Source organism: Rhinolophus hipposideros, assembly GCF_964194185.1.
Source record: "Rhinolophus hipposideros genome assembly, chromosome: 10".
Lineage (NCBI taxonomy): Eukaryota > Metazoa > Chordata > Mammalia > Chiroptera > Rhinolophidae > Rhinolophus > Rhinolophus hipposideros.
In genome coordinates, this window is record NC_138056.1 from 40,982,944 (window position 1) to 41,007,543 (window position 24,600).

General features: G+C 46.7%; 1 protein-coding gene across 1 annotated transcript in view; it reads left to right on the forward strand.

The window, feature by feature from the left end:
• IRAG1 (inositol 1,4,5-triphosphate receptor associated 1) overlaps nt 1–24,600 on the forward strand; it is a 109,607-nt gene that overhangs the window by 23,641 nt on the left and 61,366 nt on the right. Inside the window, 1 exon segment of the mRNA XM_081062151.1 lies at nt 16,129–16,286. Within this exon segment, the coding sequence (XP_080918277.1) occupies nt 16,129–16,286 (158 nt within the window).

The window sequence follows — 24,600 nt, forward strand, 5'->3', positions numbered from 1 at the left end:
AAGCATTTCTTGAACGAGTGAAAGATTTAGGCAGGCGCTGTGGAGGCTATCTTTTCCTTCTGACTTTCCCAAACCAGTTCCTGCATAGACTCATACGTATATAAGCCCGAGGGTCACTTCCCAGAACAAAGCTGGGAAGGGAGAGAGAAAAGAAGGAGAGGGAGCAATGGCATAGGGAGGAGGCACACTGGGAACTGGATGTTCTTTTCTGTGTCGTTGGTGGGGGGGCGGGGGGGAAAATAGGGGTGTTACTGAGTCAAGGAAGAAATTTTATTTTTATTTGGAACAAAGTTCCCTAGGTGATAAGGTGCTGATCCTGGCTTTTCAGACAGGCTTCTCCTGTCAGTCTGAATGGCCCTTGACAGATATCATGTCCTGGGCCGAATAGCAGCTTGTCTTTCTCCATCTTCATCCCCATCCTAAGGAATGGACGTCTTTAGGTACAGAGGCCAGAAGATCTGAGGAAGAAGTTGTTGGCTCAGATTCAACCCTCCTGTTGGCTTCTGAGAGAGTCTGCACGTGCAGTGTGGACAGGACTGGCTATTGCCGGGTCTCCTTAAGGTCCATCAAGCTGGCCTGATTCCTCTGGGCTTCTCCCTGGAATAAGAGACACAGTTCCCAGAGGCCTGCCTCACAGGAATAGGTGTTTCCAGGTGCTGGATTACCAATATTAGAATCCCCTTGTCAGAGCAGAGGTTGGGCCATGTGATTGGGGTTGGGATCAGAGGCTGGGACCATCTTGCAAAACTTCATGGCTCCACTCTGTTGGGAAGCAGGTGGTTCCAAGAATGCCATGGCAGTAGATGCTAGAGTGATGGCACATTTGAGTACACACAGTCAGCCATTTGGGGAATGCATTGGCTAGCTTTCCAAGTGGAGATAGAAGGGCTAGGGGACCTGCCCTGTGGTTTCCTATTGGGTTTAGGTTAAAGCTGGAAACTCATTGATAAGTTAATCCTAAAAGTCACTTTGCAAACTACTCCTGGATGGACCTACAGAAGCATGAAGGTAGCAGAGGAGTCACTGCCTTTTGTCAGGTTTTAGTTGGTCAACTCCTAGGGGGAGATCTGCACATGTGTGTCAGGGGAGACAGGAAACCGTGTAACGTCACTGAGAGAAAGACTCAGCCGGTAACCTTGGGAAGCTCAGCGGGAATGGGGGCAGGCCAGGCCATCCACTTGCAGAGGCAGTTGCCCAGGTGATGTGTATTCATGTCAGTGCAGAAAGAGGAAAATGGGGCCAAGTCTACTTCACTTCTCACATGAGGGACTCCAAGGCCGTGATGGGGCCACAAGGAAAATCAATCCTAGGGTGGGGGGAGGGGGTCACTTGGCTTCCCAAGGCTTCCTCAACAACCAGGGTTTGTTCTCCTAACCCTCTGTATCGTAGAGGATGTGACATGTTTTCTTAGACTCACTCACTCACTCACTTGCTCACTCATTTGTTTATCTACTCAAGAAACCCTGGAGAGGGCGGCTGGTTGACTCAATGGTTGGAGCGCAGTGCTCATAACACCAGGTAGCCGTTTTGAGTCACATATAGGCCAGTGAGCTACTCTCTCCACAATTAGATTGAAAACAACGACTTGATTGACCTGGAGCTGATGGGTCCTAGAAAAACACACTGTTCCCCAATATTCCCCAATTAAAAAAAAAAAAAAGAAACCCTAAGAGATGAGTCATACACTGGCCCTGTCTCCAAGGACATAATTTAAAAAAACACTGGCCCACCACCATCTAGGACATAATTTTTAAAAACTCTTTAGTTACATTTTAATGGAAAGAGCATTATGCATGGATTCAGAGAAGATTCAAAGTTAAAATGGAGACTCTAATCTGGAAGACCTAATCTATGATTCTTCAAGAAATGACCTATCTTATTTTTGTGACATATCTTGACTCTGCCATCTAATAAGTCCTATCTTTGGCAAGTTGCTTGACTTTGTTTCTTCTTCTGTGAAGTGTGGATAAAAATGGTACCCACTTCTCAGGGCTACTGCTAGAATTCAGGGAGATAAAGCATAAAAAGAGTTTACACTTGCCTGGCAGACAGTCACTGCTCAATTAATGCCAGCTATCATTACTGTTGTCTGAGCCACTATAATGATTAAAAGAGACTATGTGTGTAGAAAGCATGACACAGTACTGGGCACATAAGTAGTGTTCCAAAACTATTATTATGAATATTTCTACCACTGCTGACTTTCTATTATGAATGGCTATGGCCCAAGGAAATCAGTAATACATGCCGTCATCCTAGTAATGACACAACAAAACAGAAACACCAAGAGATATTAGGATAATTAATCACAGGTCCAACCAGGAACAAAAGTTTTGGAGCAAACAGCTTTGATCAGCCCAGACAGAGCATAGGCTCACTTACGGAGAACAGTCAGGTGCTGGCTGCCCTCTCTCCCCAGCAGGAATGGCGGGAGGACCACACACAGCGTCCTGAAGCTTAAGACATGATTCTTTTTTTTTTTTTTGACCGCAAGCCACTGCTTTATTATTATTATTATTATTATTATTATTATTATTTTTAAATTTATTGGGGTGACAATTGTTAGTGAAATTACATAGATTTCAGGTGTACAATTCTGTATTACATCATCTATAAATCCCATTGTGTGTTCACCACCCAGAGTCAGTTATCCTTCCATCACCATATATTTGATCCCGCTTACCCTCATCTCCCACCCTCGCCCCCCTTACCCTCTGGTAACCACTAAACTATTGTCTGTGTCTATGAGTTTTTGTTTCTCATTTGTTTGTCTTGTTCTTTTGTTGTTTTTGGTTTATATACCACATATCAGTGAAATCATATGGTTCTCTGCTTTTTCTGTCTGACTTATTTCGCTTAGCATTATACTCTCAAGATCCATCCATGTTGTCACAAATGTTCCTGTATCATCTTTCCTTAATGCCGAATAGTATTCCATTGTGTATATATACCACAACTTCTTTATCCATTCATCTATTGAAGGACATTTTGGTTGTTTCCATGTCTTGGCCACTGTAAATAAAGCTGCAATGAACATTGGAGCACGCGTGTCTTTATGGATAAATGTTTTCAGATTTTTTGGGTAGATACCCAGGAGAGGGATTGCTGGGTCATATGGTAATTCTATTCGTAATTTTTTGAGGAACCTCCACACTGCCTTCCATAGCGGCTGCACCAGTCTGCATTCCCACCAACAGTGGATGAGGGTTCCTTTTTCTCCACAGCCTCTCCAACACTTGTTACTATTTGTCTTGTTGATGATAGCCATTCTGACTGGGGTGAGGTGATATGTCATTGTGGTTTTTATTTGCATTTCTCTGATGATTAGTGATGTTGAGCATTTTGTCATATGTCTATTTGCCATCTGTATGTCCTCTTTGGAGAAATGTCTCTTCAGGTCCTCTGCCCATTTTTCAATTGGGTTGTATGTTTTGTTGTTGTTGAGTTTCATGAGTTCCTTGTATATTTTGGATATTAGCCCCTTATCGGAGGCACTGTTTGCAAAAATCTTCTCCCATTCAGTTGGTTGCCTCTTTATTTTGTCGATGGTTTCTTTTGCTGTGCAGAAGCTTTTAAGTTTCATATAATCCCATTTGTTTATTTTAGCTTTTACTTCCATTGCCTTTGGAGTCAAATTCATAAAATGCTCTTTGAACCCAAAGTCCATAAGTTTAGTACCTATGTTTTCTTCTATCTAGTTTATTGTGTCAGGTCTTATGCTTAAGTCTTTGATCCATTTTGAATTAATTTTGGTACATGGTGACGGATAACAGTCCAGTTTCATTCTTTTGCACGTGGCTATCCAATTCTCCCAGCACCATTTATTGAAGAGGCTGTCTTTCTTCCATTGTATATTTTTAGCTTCTTTGTCAAAAATTGTCTGTCCATATTTATGTGGTTTTATTTCTGGGTTCTCAATTCTATTCCATTGGTCTATGTGTCTGTTTTTCTGCCAATACCATGCTGTTTTGATTATTGTAGCCCTGTAGTACAAGCTAAAGTCAGGCAGTGTGATACCTCCAGTCTTGTTCTTTTTTCTTAAGATTGCTTTGGCTATTCGGGGTCTTTTGTGGTTCCAAACAAATCTGATGATTTTTTGTTCTATTTCTTAAAAAAATGTCATTGGGATTTTGATGGGGATTGCATTAAATTTGTATATTGCTTTGGGTAATATTGCCATTTTAACTATGTTGATTCTTCCAATCCATGAGCACGGAATGTCTTTCCATTTCTTTGTGTCTTCTTCAGTTTCTTTAAAAAACGTCTTATAGTTTTCAGCATATAGTTTTCAGCATATAGGTCCTTCACATCCTTGGTTTAGTTTATTCCTAGGTATTTTATTCTTTTTGCTGCAATTGCAAAAGGAATTGTTTTTTTTGTATTTCTTTTTCTGAGATTTCATTGTTAGTATATAGGAATGCAATGGACTTTTGTACGTTGATTTTGTAGCCAGCAACTTTACTGTATTCGTTGATTGTTTTTAATAGCTTTTTGGTGGAGTCTTTAGGGTTTTCTATATGTAGCATCAAAGACATGATTCTTAATGAAGTATGGCTGAGAAGGGGGTTGGAGGGGAACGTGTGTCCCACAAAGGGAGCCTTATCAGAGTTAGAGGACTAGTCACACTTCTACCACCCTGAAGATTTATGCATCATTAGTTGGTAGAAATTGGTCATATACCTTAAGGGCAGTGGGTAGCAGAAAGGATGAGAACTAACTGCTGGTCTAGTAAACACATGTTTATAAGACAAAGCAACAGAGCCATCAGAGAGGGAGAACACAAAGCCCAGAAGGGCATCAGAGGGGGAAGTCAGGGCAGGCTTCCTGGTGGAAGTGACATTAGAACTGAGTATTAAGGAAGAGCAAAAGGTGGCCAGGGAATTCTAGACAGGGAATTCCACAAAAAGGGTCAGAGCCTCAACTAGGACATACTGAAATGAAGACTATTGATGCCTAAATGATCCATGGTCACAGGGATAAACTGTTCTCTTTAAGTAATTTTTTTCAGGACAGTAGGAGACTATCTTTTTTTCCCCTTTAACAATTCTATTATTTGTTATGTAAGTAATTCATGTTCATTGTAGAAAAAAATGGAAAAATATAAATATTTAAAATGTGTTCATTGGAGTTTATTCATAATTCCACTGAAGATAACTACTTTTAACATTTGGATTTTAGCCTTCTGAACTTCTCTCCCCTCCACCCCACTCCCATAGAGAGAGACAGTCATATATCTATCCACATATATTTCACATAACATAACATATATATATATATATATATATATATGTATATATATAAATACATAAAAATATCTATGATTTTTTTTATTTGAAAGTAGAGCCATACCATCTGTTTTTCTTCCTAATCAACATATTGTGAACAAAAAAGTCTACGTCTAAAGCATCGAAACTTTATGCATTTTTACCATCTTGGCTGGAAATGTTCTAAAATGCAACTTGCTCTCCTGTCTTTTCCAAGGAACCAGCATCTAAGCTGTGCTTCGTTCATGCCCACCAGCTTTTGTGCCGGGTTGTAAACTAGGGCTGAGCTCAGTGACTGAATAGCTGAGGTGAAACGTGTCTGAATTCTGAATGTCCCCGAGTCCTTGCACAGCTAAATTTTTTATTTAGATCTAACATTTGTAAATTGGGAGATTTCATATTAAACAGTTGGGATTTTGACTTTTCTTAAAAAATTGGGAGATTTGGCCAAGAAAGACTGTCTTTTTTTTTTTTTCATGACCTTAAAATCGAATAGTACCTGGCCCTGTTAGATGGTACCTGTCCTCTCTGGTCTGCCACACTCCATAGTGGCTGTCATTCATCTCACCTGCCTGGCCCATCAAGGATTTGAGTTTGCCACCTCTACATGAATTCTATTTTTATAGAAGTTGTTTGCCAATTAAAACAAAGCCCTCTTTATCTTTTAGTGATATGGTTTCAGTCACTAATTAGCTGAACAAACAGTGAGTGGCCATTCTGCGTTTGACCTTGTACTGAATGTTGGTCATAAAAATACAAATATTTATTAAAATAGTCATAAAAATATGAATAAAATATCGTCCCAGCTGTCAAGATGCTCAAATTCTAGCTGAACTGAGGTCCATGCAAGGTGCTCTGGGAGAATACAGAAGTGTGGTAAACTGAATAATCTGCTGCCCTCCCCACAATCCCCCGCCAAGATGTCTATGTCCTAATCCCTGGAACTTGTGAATATGTTACCTTAAATGGAAAAAGGACCTTTGCAGATATGATTAAAATAAGGATCCTTAGACTGAGAGATTACCCCAGAGTATCTGCATGGGCCCAATATAATCCCAAGGGTCTTTATAAGAAGGAGGCAGGCTGGTCAGTCAGACTGAAGGGAAATGTGAAGATGGAAGCAGAGGTCTGAGAGGAGATGAGATACTACACTGATGGCTTTGAAGACGGGGAAAGGGTTACCAGCCAAGGAATGCAGGTGGCCTCTAGAAGCTGGAAAAGCAAGGAAATGGCTTCTCCCCTGGAGCCTGCAGAGGGAGTGCAGACCTGCTGATACTCTGATTTAGCCCATTGAGATGGATTTTGGACTTCTGACTCCCAGAAATGTAAGATAATAAATGTGTGTTGTTTTAAGACACGAAGTTTGTGATAATTTGTTACTGCAGCCATAGGAGATAGGAAGGGAGTACCTTTTTTAGGGGAGTGAAGAGGTGGAATGGGTTTATGAAGAAGGGGATATTTGAACTGGGTCTTGAAAGATGAGTAGAGGTTCATCAGGCACAGAAAGGGGGCAGAAGGGAACCCAGACATAGGGAAAAAGCTATGTGCAAAGGGCGTGGAAAAAGCAGAGCACGTTTGGAGCTTGGCTGTTGGTCTTTTGTGATTGGAGCACAAGGTTGAAATAGGAGATGAGGCCAGAGAGAAAGAGACCGGGATCTTGACTCCAAACTGGTCCCATGGAAAAAGAGTCCTCAAAGATTTTAAGAAGTGGAAGGATGATGTAATTTATGTTTTCGAGAGACTGCCCTGGCATCTTGTGGAGGGTGGTTGGAAGCGGCCAGATCACAGGTAAGGAAACCAATGAGGCTATTGCAGTGACACAGGTCACACAAAGCCATGGCAGAGGTGGTGGCCCTGGGAAGGTAGGAAGTGATCAAAGACATGTCTGAATAGGATTGACAGGACTTGGAGTCTAACTGAATGTGGAGGGTAACAGAGAAGGAGCCATAATGACTTCTGGGTTTTCAGCTTGAGTGCCATTCACTAGGGAACAGGAAGAGTGTGCTTGGGGGAGGGGAAGAACGGATGAGTTCTGTTTGGGACATGAGGAGTGTGAGGGGCCCGTGGTACACCTGGGAAGAGTTATCCCAAGGCAACTGGCAATCAAATCTCCATAACTATGCTATCATGAGGTGATAAAATCATTTGTGTTCCTTCTGCACTCTGACAGGGGTGAGGAGGAGGGGCCCTGGCCCTGAGAGGCTCAGAGGCGCTCTAGTAAATGTTTAACAGCTGGTTCTCTCGGGGAATCAAAGGCCTTGATATGTACCATTTGCTGATTCCTGTGGTATAAATACTTCCATCATCCCCAATTTCAAGCCACTAACTGGACATCACTGAACATGCAGTTAGAAAGAGATGTACGGTAGCACGTCATTGTGTAGTGCTTCTACTGCATGGATACACTAGAAATAAATCATGTCAAGAATATAGATAATAGTAAAATGTAGCAAAATAATTAGCATGTGGTTATTTGGGGGTATTTCTTTCATTTGTTTTTAATGCAACTTAATGGTAACTTAATTTTTGATGATGTCTGTTTAACGACCAGCTCATAAAATTTTTGACAATTTGCCATTCAGCTCTTGTGAGCTGGCATGAGCAGGCTCCTGCACACCACTGGAGAGGCTCCAACAATGTGTAGGTTGGAAGGGCCTAGAAATGCAGCTCCTTCCCAGACAGGCTGAGGGACTCCCCGAGGTCACACACAGGAGAGGGCAGAGACGGCCTCAGGACCTCAGAGGCAGCTCTTGGGCCACCGTTCTTCCCGATGGCCCCTTGGTGCCCTGGTCAGCCTTGCAGACCCAGGAACACCGTGTGGTCCTTGACCCCAGGATGGTGACTCATGTCACCCTGGAGTGAGTGACTCAGGGAAGAGGCTGCTGGGCGGCCGGGAACAAAGAGAACCGGACAAGATTTATTTCTGCTCAGAGCTAAATGGGAAGTTCAGATACTTTTCTGCTGTTCCCGGTGCCTTTGAACTGCCTCCGGTTGAGCAATTGTACATATTTCCAAGAAGCAAACATTTTTTCAAGTGGACTTATTTTTAAAAAAAAGAATTGCTGAAGTGAATGAGCTGGAGAGGAAACCTGGGGAGATGTTCTGGTTTACTTCCTGTCATGGCTGGAGGTGGTGGGGTGGTGGATGGAAGTCGGGACCTGCCTTACCATTTCTCAGGGGTTGTAGAATCTGGGTCTCAGGCATTTCAGGATTTCTCCAACCCTTCTCTTTCTCATAGTGGCATTTAAGGTCCAAAGGGCTCCCCAAACGCCAGGATATTGGGGTGAAAAGGGTATCCCAGTGCCCAAAGTCATCTGTCCTAGCCAGCATTTGACAAGACATCCATCATGCTGTCTGTTAGTCCTTGGTCAGTAGGTAACCTGTGAGCCAACCTTTTCAAGGCACCTTCAGTTCTGGCAATTCTCAGATCTTGGGTGCACAGAAATTATTATGCTATTTGCCCCTCCCCCACCCCACCCTCACCCCCTGGGAAGCAAGAAACTGAGAATGTCTAAAGGCCTTATCAAGTCAGACCAAATAGTCATTTCCTCTCTTGGGGATCTTCTCCTCGAGGTTTTGTCTGGGAAATGGGGCCTAAGACCTCTGCTCTCAGATTTGGGGTTCTTTACCCACCTCCCCATGGAAGCAGGCTCAGGCCCCTTTCTCAGGGACTCACCAGAGCCCACACCCTCACAGCTTCTACCCCACCTCTCCTGTCTCTTCCTTGCCCCATATTTTACTGGTCTTGGGTGGTAAGAAACTTACCTTTACTTAGTTTATTTCCCCCAAAATCTCTTTTCTGTGCCCTGAGCACTTCCCTTTTCCCTAAGGACTAGCCTTTGGCGACATATAAGGCAGAGATAAACTCCCTTTTTTTTTTTTTTTTTTACCTTCTGCTGCTTCAACCCTCTCCCAAGACCATGAGTATGGAACGGCCTTGCTCTTTGTTTGAGGGGAAGGGTAACGGGGTGAGGGGGGGACGAGATATAGGGAAAGTGAGAGGTATCAGTTACTGCTTCAAAGGTGCCATCTATCCTGCATCTTGCCCCCTCCTCTGACTCCCCTCACCCCACCTCCCCACACTAAGCACCATACCAACTCCTGAAGTCTTCCTCTGGAAGCTGGCCTGTCCTGCCCTCCTTGGTGTGGACCTGGCACTGTCTGAGAAGAGGCTGGCTCACTCCCAGGACTAGAATGGATTCTGAATCAGGGGAGGAAGGCACCTGCAGCCAACAGAGTCCATAGGAGACCCTCAGGATTGGAGAGCATGGCCAAAGTGTGGAGACCCTGGGGCGTGTGGGGGTGCTCAGGGCCAGCCTCACGAAGCACCGCTAAGCCGCAGCCTCTGTGCTCCCAGCCCCTGGATCAGAGGGTGAAAAATCCCTAGGAAAGGTCCTTCTATTCCCTCATCCTGCCCTTGTTCCTGTCACCCTTCTACCCCCAGCCTTGCTCCCCCAGTACTGAGCACAGCACAGACCTGGGATGACCACAGCTCTCTAAACCCTCTACCTGTAGCCACTGGTCAGCATGGCCAGAGTGCATAGCCCCGGTTGGCTTACTTCCAATCATGTCTAAAGGTCTTTTATCTGTTTGTGAGTACAGAGGAGAAGCCCTAGGGCGAGTGCAGGGAGCAGGGAGCGTCCCCTCTCTCCCACGAGAAGAAGGAACATCGGAAGATGCTGCCCAAGGACTCCTGCTTTCACAGCATGGATGTGTTTGCTTATTATTTACTGAAAGCAAACCCTGGGCCCGGGGACCGGGGGTTCTGGGACCTTCTCTAACTGCCCCTCATTCACAGTGTGGCACTGGTCAAGTCCTTGCCCCTGTCTGGACCTGTCAGATGGGAGCAGGGGGCAGGACTGGTCTACTTCCAGCGGCCCATGCTGTCACTCCCTGAAGTTACAAAGGGACTGAGACATGCGTGTGCAGTCACCCCAAAAAATTTCCTCCATCAAATTCTTCATCTAGAGATAGACTCGTGGTATTAATAGCAACATGATCTCTTTCAAATTCTTTGTGCTGCTAAAATGAAAGCAAAAATTCAAAGCTGGAAAAACAAAAAACTCCCTTCGGAGAATTCTGAGTCACCATAAAGGTCAGTGGAGTCTGGGTTAACCCGTTGCTTCCCAGAAGGGTCTTTCCCTGACACCCAAAAATTAACAGAGAGACTATGAGAGCCACTCAGCTTGTAGGCTGTGCTCCTGGGACACTGTGGTTTGACTCTTTGGGACTGGTTGTGAGGCTCTGGAAGGGCATCCTTGCGGCCACTGTGAGAGGCCACTGTGAGAGGCCGCTGCTTGCCAAGACGGCTACCCATGAAGTGATGGGCTCGGCCCTGCCAGGAGGTGGCGAGCCAGACAGACCTGCTGCTGACTTCCAACACAGCTATTTGGGTGATGTGACTTTGGACGAGGCTGCAGGTCTCTGTTTCCTCATCTTTAAAGTGGGACCAATCATAATGTTAATAGTACTCACGCTACTTTACCCGCCTCACAGGGCTGCTGAGAGCACTGAAGGGGGTGGTCTCTGGAAAGTCCTTTGCTAAACCACGACCTGGGCAGCCCTCATAGAAAGCCACTGCAGCTTCCCCAGCTGATGTGTGCAGGATGGAGGTGTTCTGCCAGTTGTAGGTCGGCAGGGCTCTGCTTGTACGGCCACTGTTAGAACAGCCTCTGCTACTCTCCTGCCCTCCCCACAGCCTACAGGGTCCTTCAGTGACTATTCCCAGGGGCAGAGCCTGTGCTGTTGACATAACAAGCACGGAACTTTCTGGAGTGAAAGTTTAGATGGACAAACTAATGGACAGTTGTATGAATAGAAGAGTCAGAAGGCGAGTGGGTGAATGGATGGGCCGACAGACGGATGGATGAATGGACAGATTTGCCTCCCCCCCACACACAGTGGGAGTCATACAACCTCCAACTGTGAGCCCACTCTTTAGCCTTCATGAGACCCCAGGCCTGACATCCTGCTGCTGACACCCCTGTCCCCTCACCATCCTCAGCCTCACTGGGAATGCACACTCAATTCTTTGTGGGGCAGGTCCTCGGCTGGATTCTGCTGCTACACTCCAGCAGAACTCCTGATGGAGGAGGCAGAGCAGAAGAGGAGAAACATGATGGACCTTGGAATCAAACTAACCTGGGTATAATCTTTGGCCTGCCACTTATTGGCTGTGCTATCTCGAGCAAATTGCTGGTCCTCTCTGATTCTTAGTTCCTTTATAAAATGGAAACAATGAGACCCGTTTCACAGGGGTTAAATAAGATAGCATTTGAAATGCACCTAACATAGTATCCAGTATTCAGTGGGCAACCTAGAAATATCTGATGAATGAAAGAATGAAGACAAGTATATTAGTTTGCTTTCTTTCATGAGCATGGCCGGGGCAGATAAAATATTTAAATGTTGTTCACAGAGAGTTGGCCTTTTCAGTTACACCAAATAATTGGATAGTTATTCCAGCAGAGGCTGGTCGATAATTTGCACTAGGTGCAAAGATAATTGGACCCAGTCAGGTTGCTTCCCTTCTCTGTACCTAGGTTTTCTTTCCTGTAAAATGGGCCAGGTTAGACCTAAACACTGGCTGGGGCAGAATGAATGGAGTCCAAAGATCTGATTGGCTAACAACCCACCTAACCCTTTACTGACCAGACTGGAGAGGCAGCAAGAAGGTCCTTGAAAATGGGTTAAAGAAAGACCGGCTGGAGACCAAACATTACTAAATACTTTTCCCTTTTATGGGCAGGCGCTCTAGATCACCGCTTCCTGGAGATTGTATTCTAAACTTTGCTGAGATGGATGAGAGGTTCGTGTGCCCACGAGCTTCAGCGGAACCCAGATGTCACCCTGGGGGAGGGACTCTGCCTTTACCTTGCTATTTTAAGCAGCGAGTTTATAATAATGGTTGGGAGAGAAAGCAAACGGGCCAGGAGCAGCGTGGGAAATGGCCCTGGCAGGGGCAGCTGCTGGGGCTCCCCCTGAGGAGCTTGGGGCTCCTTCTTGACAAGTGTGGGACCTCAGCCAGCCTCTACTCTGCTTTATCCTGCAGCAGCTGACACCTCTTCGTGCTTGTCTGACTTAATTCATTTCTGTGTTACTTTGTCTTCTGACCCAGGGACAGACTCTTTGGTCTTTCTTGAGGAGCAGGCGGTGGAGGAAAGGAAAGGGAGATATTTTTAATGTGACTTTGGAATACCATGATCCCAGAGCGCTATGGAATGGGGCCAGCAAACCTGTGGCTTATGGGGACTAGGAAGAGTCTGGGATTTTAGGGACTTCTAGGATTAGAAAAGACTACTGAAATGAGGTAGGGACCCTGTGCCCCTTGCCCCAGGCTTTGCTGGAACTCTCCGAAATAGGGAGCTTAAAGAGCAGTCCCCTGCATCTTCAGATGGTTGCAGCCACTAGAAAGTTTTACCTTGCTTTGCTCTGACCTTTTAGTCACCGTTCATGCACCTGTCCTTTGGGGACAATAGAACAACATAAATGTCTTTCAAAGAAGAGATTTTTTTTCCTCCCTGTATCTTCTCTTCTCCAGGCTAAAGACCTTTAGTGCTTTAAACACAACATCTTGTCCCCCTGCATCCTGCTCCCCACCCCCTTTTGAACATGCTCACACTTGTCTGAATCTTTCTCAGCACGCAGAGCACCATACGTTTTTTGTAGATTCAGACATCACTACTGCTGAAGTCTAAGTAAAGGTGATAGAAATTAATCACAGAGCTCACCTTTGGGCAAATATGATACTCAGTTTATTGGTACTGGGACCACGTGGGATAGGAGACCACATGACCTGGCCACACAGCTCGCATTCCTGAGAGGCAGGCTCTGTGCGCCTAGTATGGCTTCTCCCTTCTGGTCTAACCACACCTTTAAGTGTCCAGCCAGTCTGTCCAGAGCAATTCCATTCAGCATTTCAGTGTTCATGGTTCAGCTCAAACACCATTTCAAATGTGGAATCATCACTAAAACTATATCCCACCCATCATCATTTCCATAGTTAGGGACACTTTTCTGGGATCCTGCAACTTCTCACTTTCAAAGTATTTACCCCATTATACTGCTTTCCACCTGCCTCCTGCTACTGGATTCTGTTCTTCCTGAAGGCTAGGACTATATTTTCATCATATTTATGTCACCTGCACCTAGCACAGGGCTTGGTAGAGTAGGTGTAAAGTGAGGTGTTTGTGGTGAATGAATGAATGAATGAATGAATGAATGAATGAATGACTCAGTTGGTGAATATTCTTCCACTTGAGATTTCTCCAGATGACCAGCAGGGGTCACCCCAACTGTTTCAGAGCTAAATGAGACTACCTTTCCACTGCAGAGAATGACAAAAATCAAGATGGTCACATTAACCAACCCCAGGGCTAAAGTTAACTAGTTCTTTAAATACAAATCAACAAACATTTTTAAATAAATCTCCTGGTTACCCATGATGAATCAGACCGTGTGTCTGCCTCGGGGAGCTCAGTCAGAGGCGTGTGTGTCAGGTGTGGGCATCTGCCAGGACTGCGGCTGGTGCCAGATCGGAGCCTGCCCCAAAGCCCTCTGGCTCTAGGCCCTTTCTGCGCCCTCTCTCTGGGACAGGAAGAGTATCTGGTGTGATGGGAGGTGGCGGGGCTTTCTGGCTCTTCCTCCTGCAGCCTCCAGCGGTCTGCAGCTTGCATCAGACCCAGAAGATAGTAGGTACTCAGTAATGACAGTGTCCTTTGTTCTCTGTGTGTGTCCCAGCAGCCCCCTGACTGTGGCTGAGGGCAGGGTCTACAGACCGACCCCGGGGGGTACCCAGGACGACTAGGGCGGGCCTGGGACCGGCCCTCAGCCACAGTCAGGGGGTTGACATCTACATTTGGTGGTTTTCATCTGCTGCCCAAAAGAGCAGCTCCCTCAGGGAACCTCTGAAGTTGCAGAACCAGGCTGGTTGTTGGTTCTGCAGGTCCCTGAAGGCATCTCGCATCCCCCTAGAGGAAAGGGACCTGAAGGAGTCTGTCTATTCTGGGTCCGATGCAAGCTGCAGACCGCTGGAGGCTGCAGGAGGAAGAGCCAGAAAGCCCCGTCACCTCCCATCACACCAGATACTCTTCTTGTCCCAGAGAGAGGGCTCAGAAAGGGCCTAGAGCCAGAGGGCTTTGGGGCAGGCTCCGATCTGGCACCAGCCACAGTCCGGGCAGATGCCCACACCTGACACACACGCCTCTGACTGAGCTCCAAAGCAGGCGCATGGTCGGAAGGAGTTTAGGTGGGAAGAGGCCGGCAGAGCCCTCTGCACTCAGGCCAAGCTGCCTGGGCTGCAGGACCTCCTGTACCTACGTGGCCTCTGTGAGCAGCTACAGCATGCTGGGTGCTCTGCCTCATTTCCTCCTTGGAACGGTCCTACATGGGAGGCATTCTTATCTTTGTTCCCCTGAAAAGGAAAACAAGGCTCGGAGGCGAAGCCAACGCTCAAGGCCGCACAGCCAGTGAGTGGCAGATGGGGGACTCACACCCAGGAATGTGGTTCCAAAGCCTGCGCTCTTTCTACCTTGCTATCCTGCCTCCCAGATGGAGACCCGACATTACTTGTCTCCTTTTCTAGGAGGAAGCAGAGGAGCCAGATCCATTAGCTCAGGGCTGTTGGAGAGATCATGGTCCTAGGTCTCTTGATTGGCAAGAAACACGAAAGAGCAGTTAGTAGTTACAAGCAAACCCAACCCCAATTGACTTAAACACTAAGAAATGTAATTGCTTATGTAGCTGGCTAGTTTAGAAAGAGTTCAGCCTGCCAGTAAACTTTGATCCGGTCTCCAGCTCCATTTCTCTGCGGGTCTCTTGGTTCTGCCCTGTCTTCTGTGTGTGTCAGTTTTATCCTCGGTCTGGCCTTCCTCATGGGAGCAAAATCGCATTGGGTCTCACGTCTGCACACATCACCACCCAGAGCAAGAGAAAGCATCGGGTCCCGGAACACGGCCACGTGCTCATTGGCTTAGGCTGGATCTATGGTCTGTCTCTGAGCCAATCCCTGTGGTGAGATGGATGAGATTATGCTAATGAGATCAATCCCAGCCAGGACTCAAGGCTGCTACACTACGGGGAGGGCAGCAGCCTGGCTTCGGGGAGGCAACCCAAGGTTGCTGGGGGTGAGCCCTGCACGAGGCACATGAGACCCACCCAGGCCGAGCCTCCAGAACTGTGGCTTGCGCAGGGCTGACAGGCCCAATGAGGACCATCCTCAAGTGAGAGCCCCATACTGGGTCACATGAGCTGCTGAAGGGTGTGAGGTGAGTTCCGGGCAGGAAATCGGGAATCACCGTCCCTTCCTCTTCTCCACTCGGCCACAGAAGGCTGTGCAGTATAGCGGTCTCAAAATCAGGAAGACCTGGGTTCAAATGCTTGGTTGTTTGTATGATTTGGGCAAGTGACTGCCGCTCTCTGAGGCAGTTCCCTCATCTATGACATGTGAATATTAATGCCTGCCTCAGAGGTCACCGTGAGGATTAAATTAGGCGATGCTGGTAGCGCTCCTAGGACAGTGCCCAGTACCCAGTAGGTGCTCACTAAATGGTAGACAAGTACACATCTGATCCTAGTGGAGTGTCTTCTGTTGGCTTGAGGAGTTTGAAGTTCTTTTCCCCCTTCTGGGATAGCTGTGTTTATTGTAAGGACCAAATTAGATGCAAAATCTCTAAGGCCACCTCTGACTTTATAAACAGAGCTAGTGAACAGGAGGAAATGCAATTCCAGTTGCCCTCTATTCCCACCTCCGCTGTTGACGCAAACTCAAGCAGGGTCTGTCTGCGGCTAATGACCCCTGGAAATGGAACCCAGCTGGGGTCAGGGATGGGAGTGGAGTTGACTTGTACTTTTGGCATCTCCTCAGCCTGCGGAGCCCAGGCCTCTTGGAGCATCTTTGGGGCTGACACAGCAGAGGTTCCGGGCACCCACGGCCACTCCCGCCAGGAGGCTACCATGCCCCACATTCCTGAGGACGAGGAGCCCCCCGGAGAGCCACAGGCAGCCCAGAGCCCTGCCGGTCAAGTAAGTGCCCCCTTTCTGCCTGTGGCTAGTCTGGCTGGGGCCAAGCCAACCGCCCTGGGCTGAGGCCTCAGTGCCCAGCCTGGCCAGAGGGGTTGCCAATGGCCCTTGCAGGCTGCAGTGGGCCCCTGGGGAAGGTGTGTAGCATCCACACTGAGGAATAAACAGACAGTGTTCCTTTGAATTGCCCGAGGCCACCACCGACCCTGAGAGTGGAACCTCCCAGCCTGTGTCTAATGAGGCCTCCTGGGAAGTCAAACCACCCTAACTCTGTAGGCGCCCTGCTAAAATGGAGACAGACCTGGAGGAGAACCTCCTCATGTCAGAGCCACGAGCACCAGCAAAAATCACTTAAAGTGGATCCACTTAAAATGAAGACCAAATTTTCATAGTAAGCAGTGAAGAAGATTTTTAGCAGAATTGTATTATAAAAAAGGAAATGATGAAAATAGCTTAAAGAGTCTCACTGAGATTGTATTGTACAAATGAAATCACGAAAGCAAGTTATTTTTAGCTACCCATATTACAAAATACAGATTGTATGCCACTTTTTAGAATGAACAAAGAATTAATCAAGTGTGTTGATTTTTGTGTGGGTGGGTGTCTTTGTTTTTATACCAGGAAGATGACGGTCTGTTGACATGATACCAGTTCCTTCACATTTTACTCTACAGCACCTTCCTCAGGAGATTCTGTTTAATAATTGAGAACTTCATTCATTTCCCCAAGCACCTCTTTCAATTCTTCACTATTCAAAGCATTCTCTCATGAAGAATCTATCTTGCCTCATCCTCATAATATGTTCTTCTTTTGTGAACTAATCCCACTCTATCTGCTCCTCATTGGTCCAAGACCTTGCACGTGAAGTTCTCCCACCTTGTTTTCTTTGAGCTCGTGAACTTTGCAGTTACTTGGCCTTGTATAAACTTGTCTTGTTATATCTGAGAGGTCACCCCAACTGGCCTCCAGAAGGCATACACACTTGTTAAGTGAGGGAAGAATGTATGAGTGAGCATTAATTTGACAAGTGGGCAGATCCTTAGTGAATATTTTCATGTTATGATGATACTTGTTTTCTTGCACATCATAAATGGAGGGATTTAGATAATAAATACTTATAAAAGAATGGCCTGTCATATTTCCATATCTCAAGCTCATGGGATTAAGGTGTTGTAGAACTTGGCAGCCCTGGGGGGCCCTTGAATTTCTAAATGATAGTGGGCCAAGCCCCTGTCTTTGGCTGCTGGCAGCCAGCTCAGGGTTTTACTGAGCCCTCCTCCCAAGAATGTCTTGGGCCATGAGACGGGGTGGGGGGGGGGTTGCTGCTCCTCAGTTGCTCTCAGTGGCTCCATATTGCCTCTCTGCTCCTTGCAGGTGATGGCTGGACTCCCCCAAACTCAGTGCTTTGATCCTGCTATCCCTTTCCTGTTGCAGCTCCTCACCAAGTATGGCAATCCCCACAAAGTGTTGCCAACCGTGGACTATAAGGTTTAAACAACAAAAAAAATGTTAATCTACTGAAAGCTTGGAGATTAAGGAAGGGAATGACGACATAGCAAAATACATCTGGAGCCAGCTGTGACTGCTCCCAATCCTCAGGTCCTGATTTTCCCGGGTCCTGTCCCCTTAGCATCCCAACTCCCCAACGCTGGACCCCTTTTTGCCTTGGCTATCCCTGACCCCTTCTCCTTCACCAACAATAGTTAGTGTCCTTAAGGCAGATTCTGATGCAAAATCTAGCTCCAGGAGGAATCCTGAACAACTCCCCCAAACAGCTGCCATGCTGTGCTCCCCAAGAATACAAGTATTCCTAAAAAATGATAATAAAAGATTGGTAAAGCTGCAACTCCATCCTCAGGGAAGAGATCTTTTTACTTTGAGTTCAATTCCTCTTGGTTCTAAACGTCTTTAATTAAAAGATTTTTCAAATCTTCTCAGGAGACACAAAATCAGACAGTACAAAAGCCTGCTGGCCCTCCTGACCATCATGGCTTCAAACCACACTAGGTACAGCTCCATTGGTCAGAGGTGAGGGTGAGTTTCTAGGGATGTCCCAGCAGGGAAAGGCTCCGTGAGCTAACCATGCAGTTGACGGTCAGAGAACCCTAGTTGAATAGCAGGAGCTCCAGATTCTAAGTCCCCACAAGTTCACTCTCCCTGTGACCTTGAGCCAGAACCAGATTTCTATAACATGAGGGGGTGGGCCCCAGGTCTCTGAATGTTCTTTAAATGCCATGACTCTATCTCTGTGCTGTGGGAAGTCAAGATAGTAAGGAGACTGTTTGTAGGTTCAATAGCCTCTGCATTGCCAGAATGCAGCAGGAGAAGGACCCATGAGGAATTGAGGTGAGGCAGAGCCAGGATGTCCAGGTCCATAACAGAGGGCCTTGTGTGAGTGTTAACTTTTCTGTGCCTCCGGTTCCTCATCTCTTCTCCAGGGCAAGTGTTAGTGCCTGGATCCTAGACTCTGTCGTTCAGCCAGCCTTTGAGTGCCTTCTTTGGCCTGAGGGACAACAGAGCGGGGACAGGTTAGACCTCGGCCTGAAGGCCACGTTAGATTCTGGATTCTTTTATTCTGTCCTTCCTGACAGGCACTAGGCCTCCCTGAGTTCTCCAGAAGCCCACAGGCATTGTCAGTGAACAGCATCTCCCTCTATTGCAGCCATTAGACAAGCCTTCTCAGGCAGCTACAGCCTTGGGGGAGGGTCAGGCCTGTGAGCTGGGCTGGAGTCTCCAGGGGCTGGAGCCTGAGTCCCTGGGAGCAGCGGAAACCGGGCAGCCAGGGAAGCAGGGTTGGCCAGGAGGGCTCTGCTAGAACTCCTAGTAGCGTGTGAATTCCCACTCTGTGAAGCAGGCAGAGGACAGAGTAGCCTTCTGAGTTTACAGCTCCCCGGGGTCCAGCCCGACTTCTGGTTCCTCAGGCCGAAGCCTCCATTTCCCATCACTGATACGGGCACTAGCTGAGCCCTTCTCACACAACAGTAAAGCGGGAGGCCTACATCCTGTTTTTCTTTCTGTGCATGCACACACACACTCATCACACACTCATGCACACACACTCATACACAAACACACACACACATATTCATATATACACACACTTATACACACACTCATACACACACTCATGCACACACACTCATACACAGACATACACACACATACTCATATATACACACACTCATACACACACATTCATACACACTCATAATACACACACTCGTACACTCACTCATACACATACTTATACATACACACTCATACACACACTCATGCACACACACTCATATACACACTCATACACACACACTCATATGCACTCATACACACACTCATACACACACACACTCACACACACACGCACACACACGCACCCTTTAGGTCCCTAATTGGAAGCAGTAATCAAAACCCACAAAGAACTAAAGCCTCCTGACAATTCACTCTGTGAGGCTGTGTCCTGAGCGCGTTTTCTGGATTGGCCCTTGAACAGGGAGGGGTACCTTCCTGGAGACACTTTTCCCCAGTGGGGGAAAAGGGTTTAGGACCCAAAGAATCAATTCTCTGTCGCGAATGAGATGAAGACAAAATAGATATTACATGTAAAGCACTTGGAACCTGGTAAGGACTGTGCAGAGTGGGACACCCTCCACTCACCCAGTGAGAACCCACATGCTGTGCTTCCTACACGACAGACACTGCTCTAAGCACTTTACATGTAGTAATTTCACAACAACTCTAGGAGGTAGATACGATTATTCTCCTATTTTACCAATGAGAAAACTCTGGCAGATAAGCACACTCTAATCACTAGAAATTAGGCAGTGCCTTGAATGTCCCAATTAAAGATTTTGAATTAAATCTCCCTGAGCTCATTTCCACTTATCACAAGAACCGCCTCAATTAAGATCATTAATGAAATATCTTCAAATAACTGATCAGGAATAAATCAGGATGTGGTGCACTAGATGTTGGAGACATCTATTGGGCACCTGCTACGTAGTCTCATCCCTCCAAGGTAGATATTATTTTATAGAAGAAAGAGCTGAGTCTCTGTGAGGTTATGTAATTGTCATCGGTCACATTGTTGTGCATGGTTGAGTGGAGATTCAAACCCAAGTTTCTGCTAAGGTGTTCCTGCCAGCTTTGCCGCCACCCCTGGTTCCACCCAGCAGTAAAGCCAGTGCTCTGGACAACAGAGGCCCCAGGCGTGGAGAGCAGGTGCTTAATACCCCATCCTCTATGGAAAAGAATTTGGGGAAGTGTCAAGAGCACAGTTCCACCAGAATGGCTTCTAGTGGTTCTGGTCACGGAGTAAGAGCTGTGGGAGTGTAGGTGTGGAAATGCTTAAGACAAAGCGGAAAGTATTTTAGAAATGTTTGTTGTTACAATGGTCAGGAATGTGTATTATAATTATTTGTCCTCAGCTCCTATTCTGAGCAATGGAGGTGATTGTCGTTTTTTGTTTCTCTGATTCCCTTGTCAGCCCGCATGTGAGCTACTTAGGGTCAGGGGCTGTGTCTTTCATGTGTGTATCTCCAATTCTCAGCATAGGCTCCAGCAGAGCTTAGGGATGGATGGATGGACTCAGGAAGGGTTGTGTGATAGGTTGGATAGACAACTGGCTGGCTGGTAGTTAAATGCCTGCATTGAAGGGAAGAATAAGTGGAAGGAGGAGCAGTGCTAGGAAAGGAGGGAGGAGGAAAGGACAGAAGATGAAGATGGATGAATGGCTGGCTGACTGGTTGGCTGGGTGATACACTCTCTACAGGGTAAGGCTAATAGATATTGTGATACTTCTATTCTCCTGAAGTGTCTTGGCATGAGAGTAAAAACAATGATAAAGAAGGCAGATAATCTGGTGATTATCCCTGACCTAGTAATATAGTGGACAATGGCAGGAAAGAGGGTCACAGAGGCAAGGGAGGCCCTGAGTGCATGGCAGCGTTCATGCGCTGGGCCCTGGGGAGACGTTGGGGAGCCAGGGACCTGGTCGGCAGAGCTTGGCAGGGATCCCCGTGTCCAGCAGACCTCAGCAGAAGCACTTCCATTCTTTCCTGTACTCTTAGGACTTGCTGCTGGAATAATCATTTTCTCCCAAGTCCCTAGAGAGTCCTTCAATCATGTCACAATAGCACTAATTCCTCTGTGTGTCCAGACCCCGTCTCTCCAGAGGCATTTACCCGTAGGCTATGAGGGAGGGACGTGGGGACATAGTCACTACACTGCCCATCTTCCACGCCTCCCCCAGAGTTATTATTATGGTTTTATCTCATCGAGTCCTTAAAACAAGCCAGAAAATGGGGATGATTAGCTGCGCACAAAGTTTGAGAACATGAAACTCAGAGAAGTTAAGTAACCTCCCCGAGGTCACCCAGCTGGGATCCTGGTCTGGGCCATCCTGACTTTACTTCTCCACTTTGCCTCCTGCAGGGTCCTTCTCTCTGCCAGGGCCCAGTGCAGGAGCCAAACGCCCACTCCCCACCTGGGCTGTGTCTGGGGCTGCTGTTTAGTTTCCTAGCCCAGGCCTAGTCATGTGACACTGGGGAACGGAAGATAGTATTCCTGTCTACGACACTGGCCTATATTTATCCCTGCACCCAGGCAGTTAGGAAACTGTTGTGCATTCCTGGGAATTTATGAGCGAAATAAACATTTAAATGTTTCTATAAGTTTATTTAAGGAGAACAAAATGTGACCTGCTGTCTTATTATAGGGTGGGCAAGCTTGTGGGGAGATGGCCCAGCCCCCCAGTGCTTGGCTGACTCCAGGGAAGGGAAGCATATCCCTGGGAAGGCTGGTCCCTGGAAGGGAGAGGGGCTGCCCCTGCTATCTTTACTCAGCTGTGTTTGCAGCCTTGTGCTGACTCGAGGGCTGCCTGGAGGAAGGGGCTTGTGAGGGAGGGTGCAGCTTGGAAGAATGAGAAAGCAGTATGGAAGACTTATGGGATACCAGGACCCAGGGGAGGTGAGATCTGGAGATGACTATAAGAGGAGCTGGTGTAGTGGGAAAGCCAACAGGCCTGATGTTTAGTCCCTTCCACAATTTCCCACTTGCACAGCCCTGAACAAGTCCGTTTTTTTTTTTTTTTTTGGTAAAGTAGGATTGCAATGGGAAAGAGGAGAGAGAAGAGATGTACCGATCACATACTCCATGGTCAGGGCCTTCACTTTCTTCCTCTCATTTCCTCCTCATGATTCTAGGAGGTCAGGAGGTATTATCATCCCCAATTTGTAGATGGGTGTTGTGAGATTCATTCATAGAATTGCTGGGAGGATTGAATGAAAAATCGCATGGGAAGTGTCTGGGACAGGGCATGGCACAGAGTAGGTCTGAGTAAGTGTCACTTTCCTCTACCCACATTTGTTCCTTGGCTTCTTGTGCCTATACTCACAACGGGCACCTGTACTTGGGCTGAGAAGCAGATGGTGAGAGAGGGCATGGAGCAAGGTGAAGGTGGCCTGGGAGGTGGGCTGCCCTGGCTCGTACCCCAAATGCCCAGGGGAGGTGCTCTGTGGCTCCATCATCAGAAGGCCTACATCCTCCTAATTTAACTCTAAATGATTGCTCAGACCCCATACTAAAAATGACAATCTCCTCAAAACCAAATTCCAAAGTAATTAATTCAGTCTCGTGGCAATAATAACAGAATAGAATATCTGACACTTACTGAGCTTTTAGGAGCCAGGTGCCCCCCATGAGCTGCCAGATTTCACAAATGAAAAGACAGTTATGTCCATGCAATGTTTGGGACATACTTATACTAAGAAATTATTCGTTGCTTATTTGACTTTCAAATATTATTGGGCATCCTGTATTTTACCTGGCAATCCTATTTCGATATCAACCTGTTTAATTCTTCTAACTGCCCTGTGAGATAGTTATTTTATAGACAAGGTAACCGAGGCACAGAGAGGCGAGGGAACTTGCCCAAGGTCACACAGATAGTATGTGAGAAGCTGTATCATGAATTAGTACGGCTCCCAGGGCCCAGACCCTTGAAATCCTGAAGCTAGTAACTCATCTGGAGGATTCGGTATTTGGACGTACTGCCCCACAGACTTTCTTGAGGCCCTGCCTTCTGTTTGGCATCTCAGAGTGGGAGCAGGGATGGGTATTTACACTGCATTAAAACCTGGCAGACTTCACCCCAGGGGCCCCCTGGAATTGTCCCACACTCTCCTGGATTAGTCTCCCCAGTGACTGCTGGAGGGAAACAGCCTACACAAGACTGAATGTTTCCCACAAGACAGTTTTGAAGAACACTAGAAGTTGCCCAGAACTTGCTCAACCATTCTGTGAGCTGATTAGGGAAAGAAAATCTTGATTTTATTACTGTATATTTTGTACACACTGGAAGGAGAGAGCGAGGAACACTCCAGGACATTCCATCAGGGGATTAGAAAATTTTTCTGATTGCTTCGTGCCTCCTGACTTTTAAGCAGCTTCAAGTTGTGTGGTTACATGCTTGGCACTTGCCCCCATAGCTTGTTTCTGCCTTTCTGTGGGGGTACCTGTGCCCCAACACTCCTCTGAGTGAGGGTGCCTGCAGCCCCACGCATGACAGCAACGTCAGGAGAGCTTTGCGGCTAGTGGCCTTTATAGCCAGAAGGCAGAGAAAACTTCCACCAGAAAACCATTTACCTCACAGGTTTCAACACTTAGGGCAGCAGTCCTGGTTGTTACCTGGGGTTGTGGGTTACAGGGGAGGGTACTTCCACACCATTTTCCATCCCATTGTGCTAACTGGGAAGCATTTCAGAGGGCTGACTGGTTTACCTTTGTCTCCCCAGGCCTTACATAGACTCTAACACATAACAGAGGTAAGTAAATGCTTGCTGGATGAATGGACAGAATAAAGCATAATAATGTGCGAATGTTTACAGACAGACCCCTCTCTTAGATGCTAACATTTTTGAAAACTTTTGTGAGTTAATCATAAAAAGAAGAGTCAAGACAATCTGCACAATAAACAATTGGATGGAGCGGGAGGAGTAACTTTAGGAGGGAGGGAAAAAGGAAAGGAGAGAGAGAGGATTTGGGAGGGGAGGGTAAGCAAATGAAGAGTCAAAGGGGAGAGGAGAGGAGAGGACGGGAGTTAAGATTTGTTCCCTTTCATGTCCTTTGAGAGGTGAGAGTGAAGACTGGATTGGCTTTTTGTCTGCCGAACATTTGTGTAAAGCTTTCCATCTTAAAGCTTGGACCACAGCATCACAGCCTCATTAGGTTTTAGATTAAATCGTTTAACTTTAGAGTCAAACCATGAATGGTTAGAAGGAGCATGCATTTCTCTTTATCTGCTCGGGATATTTATATTTAT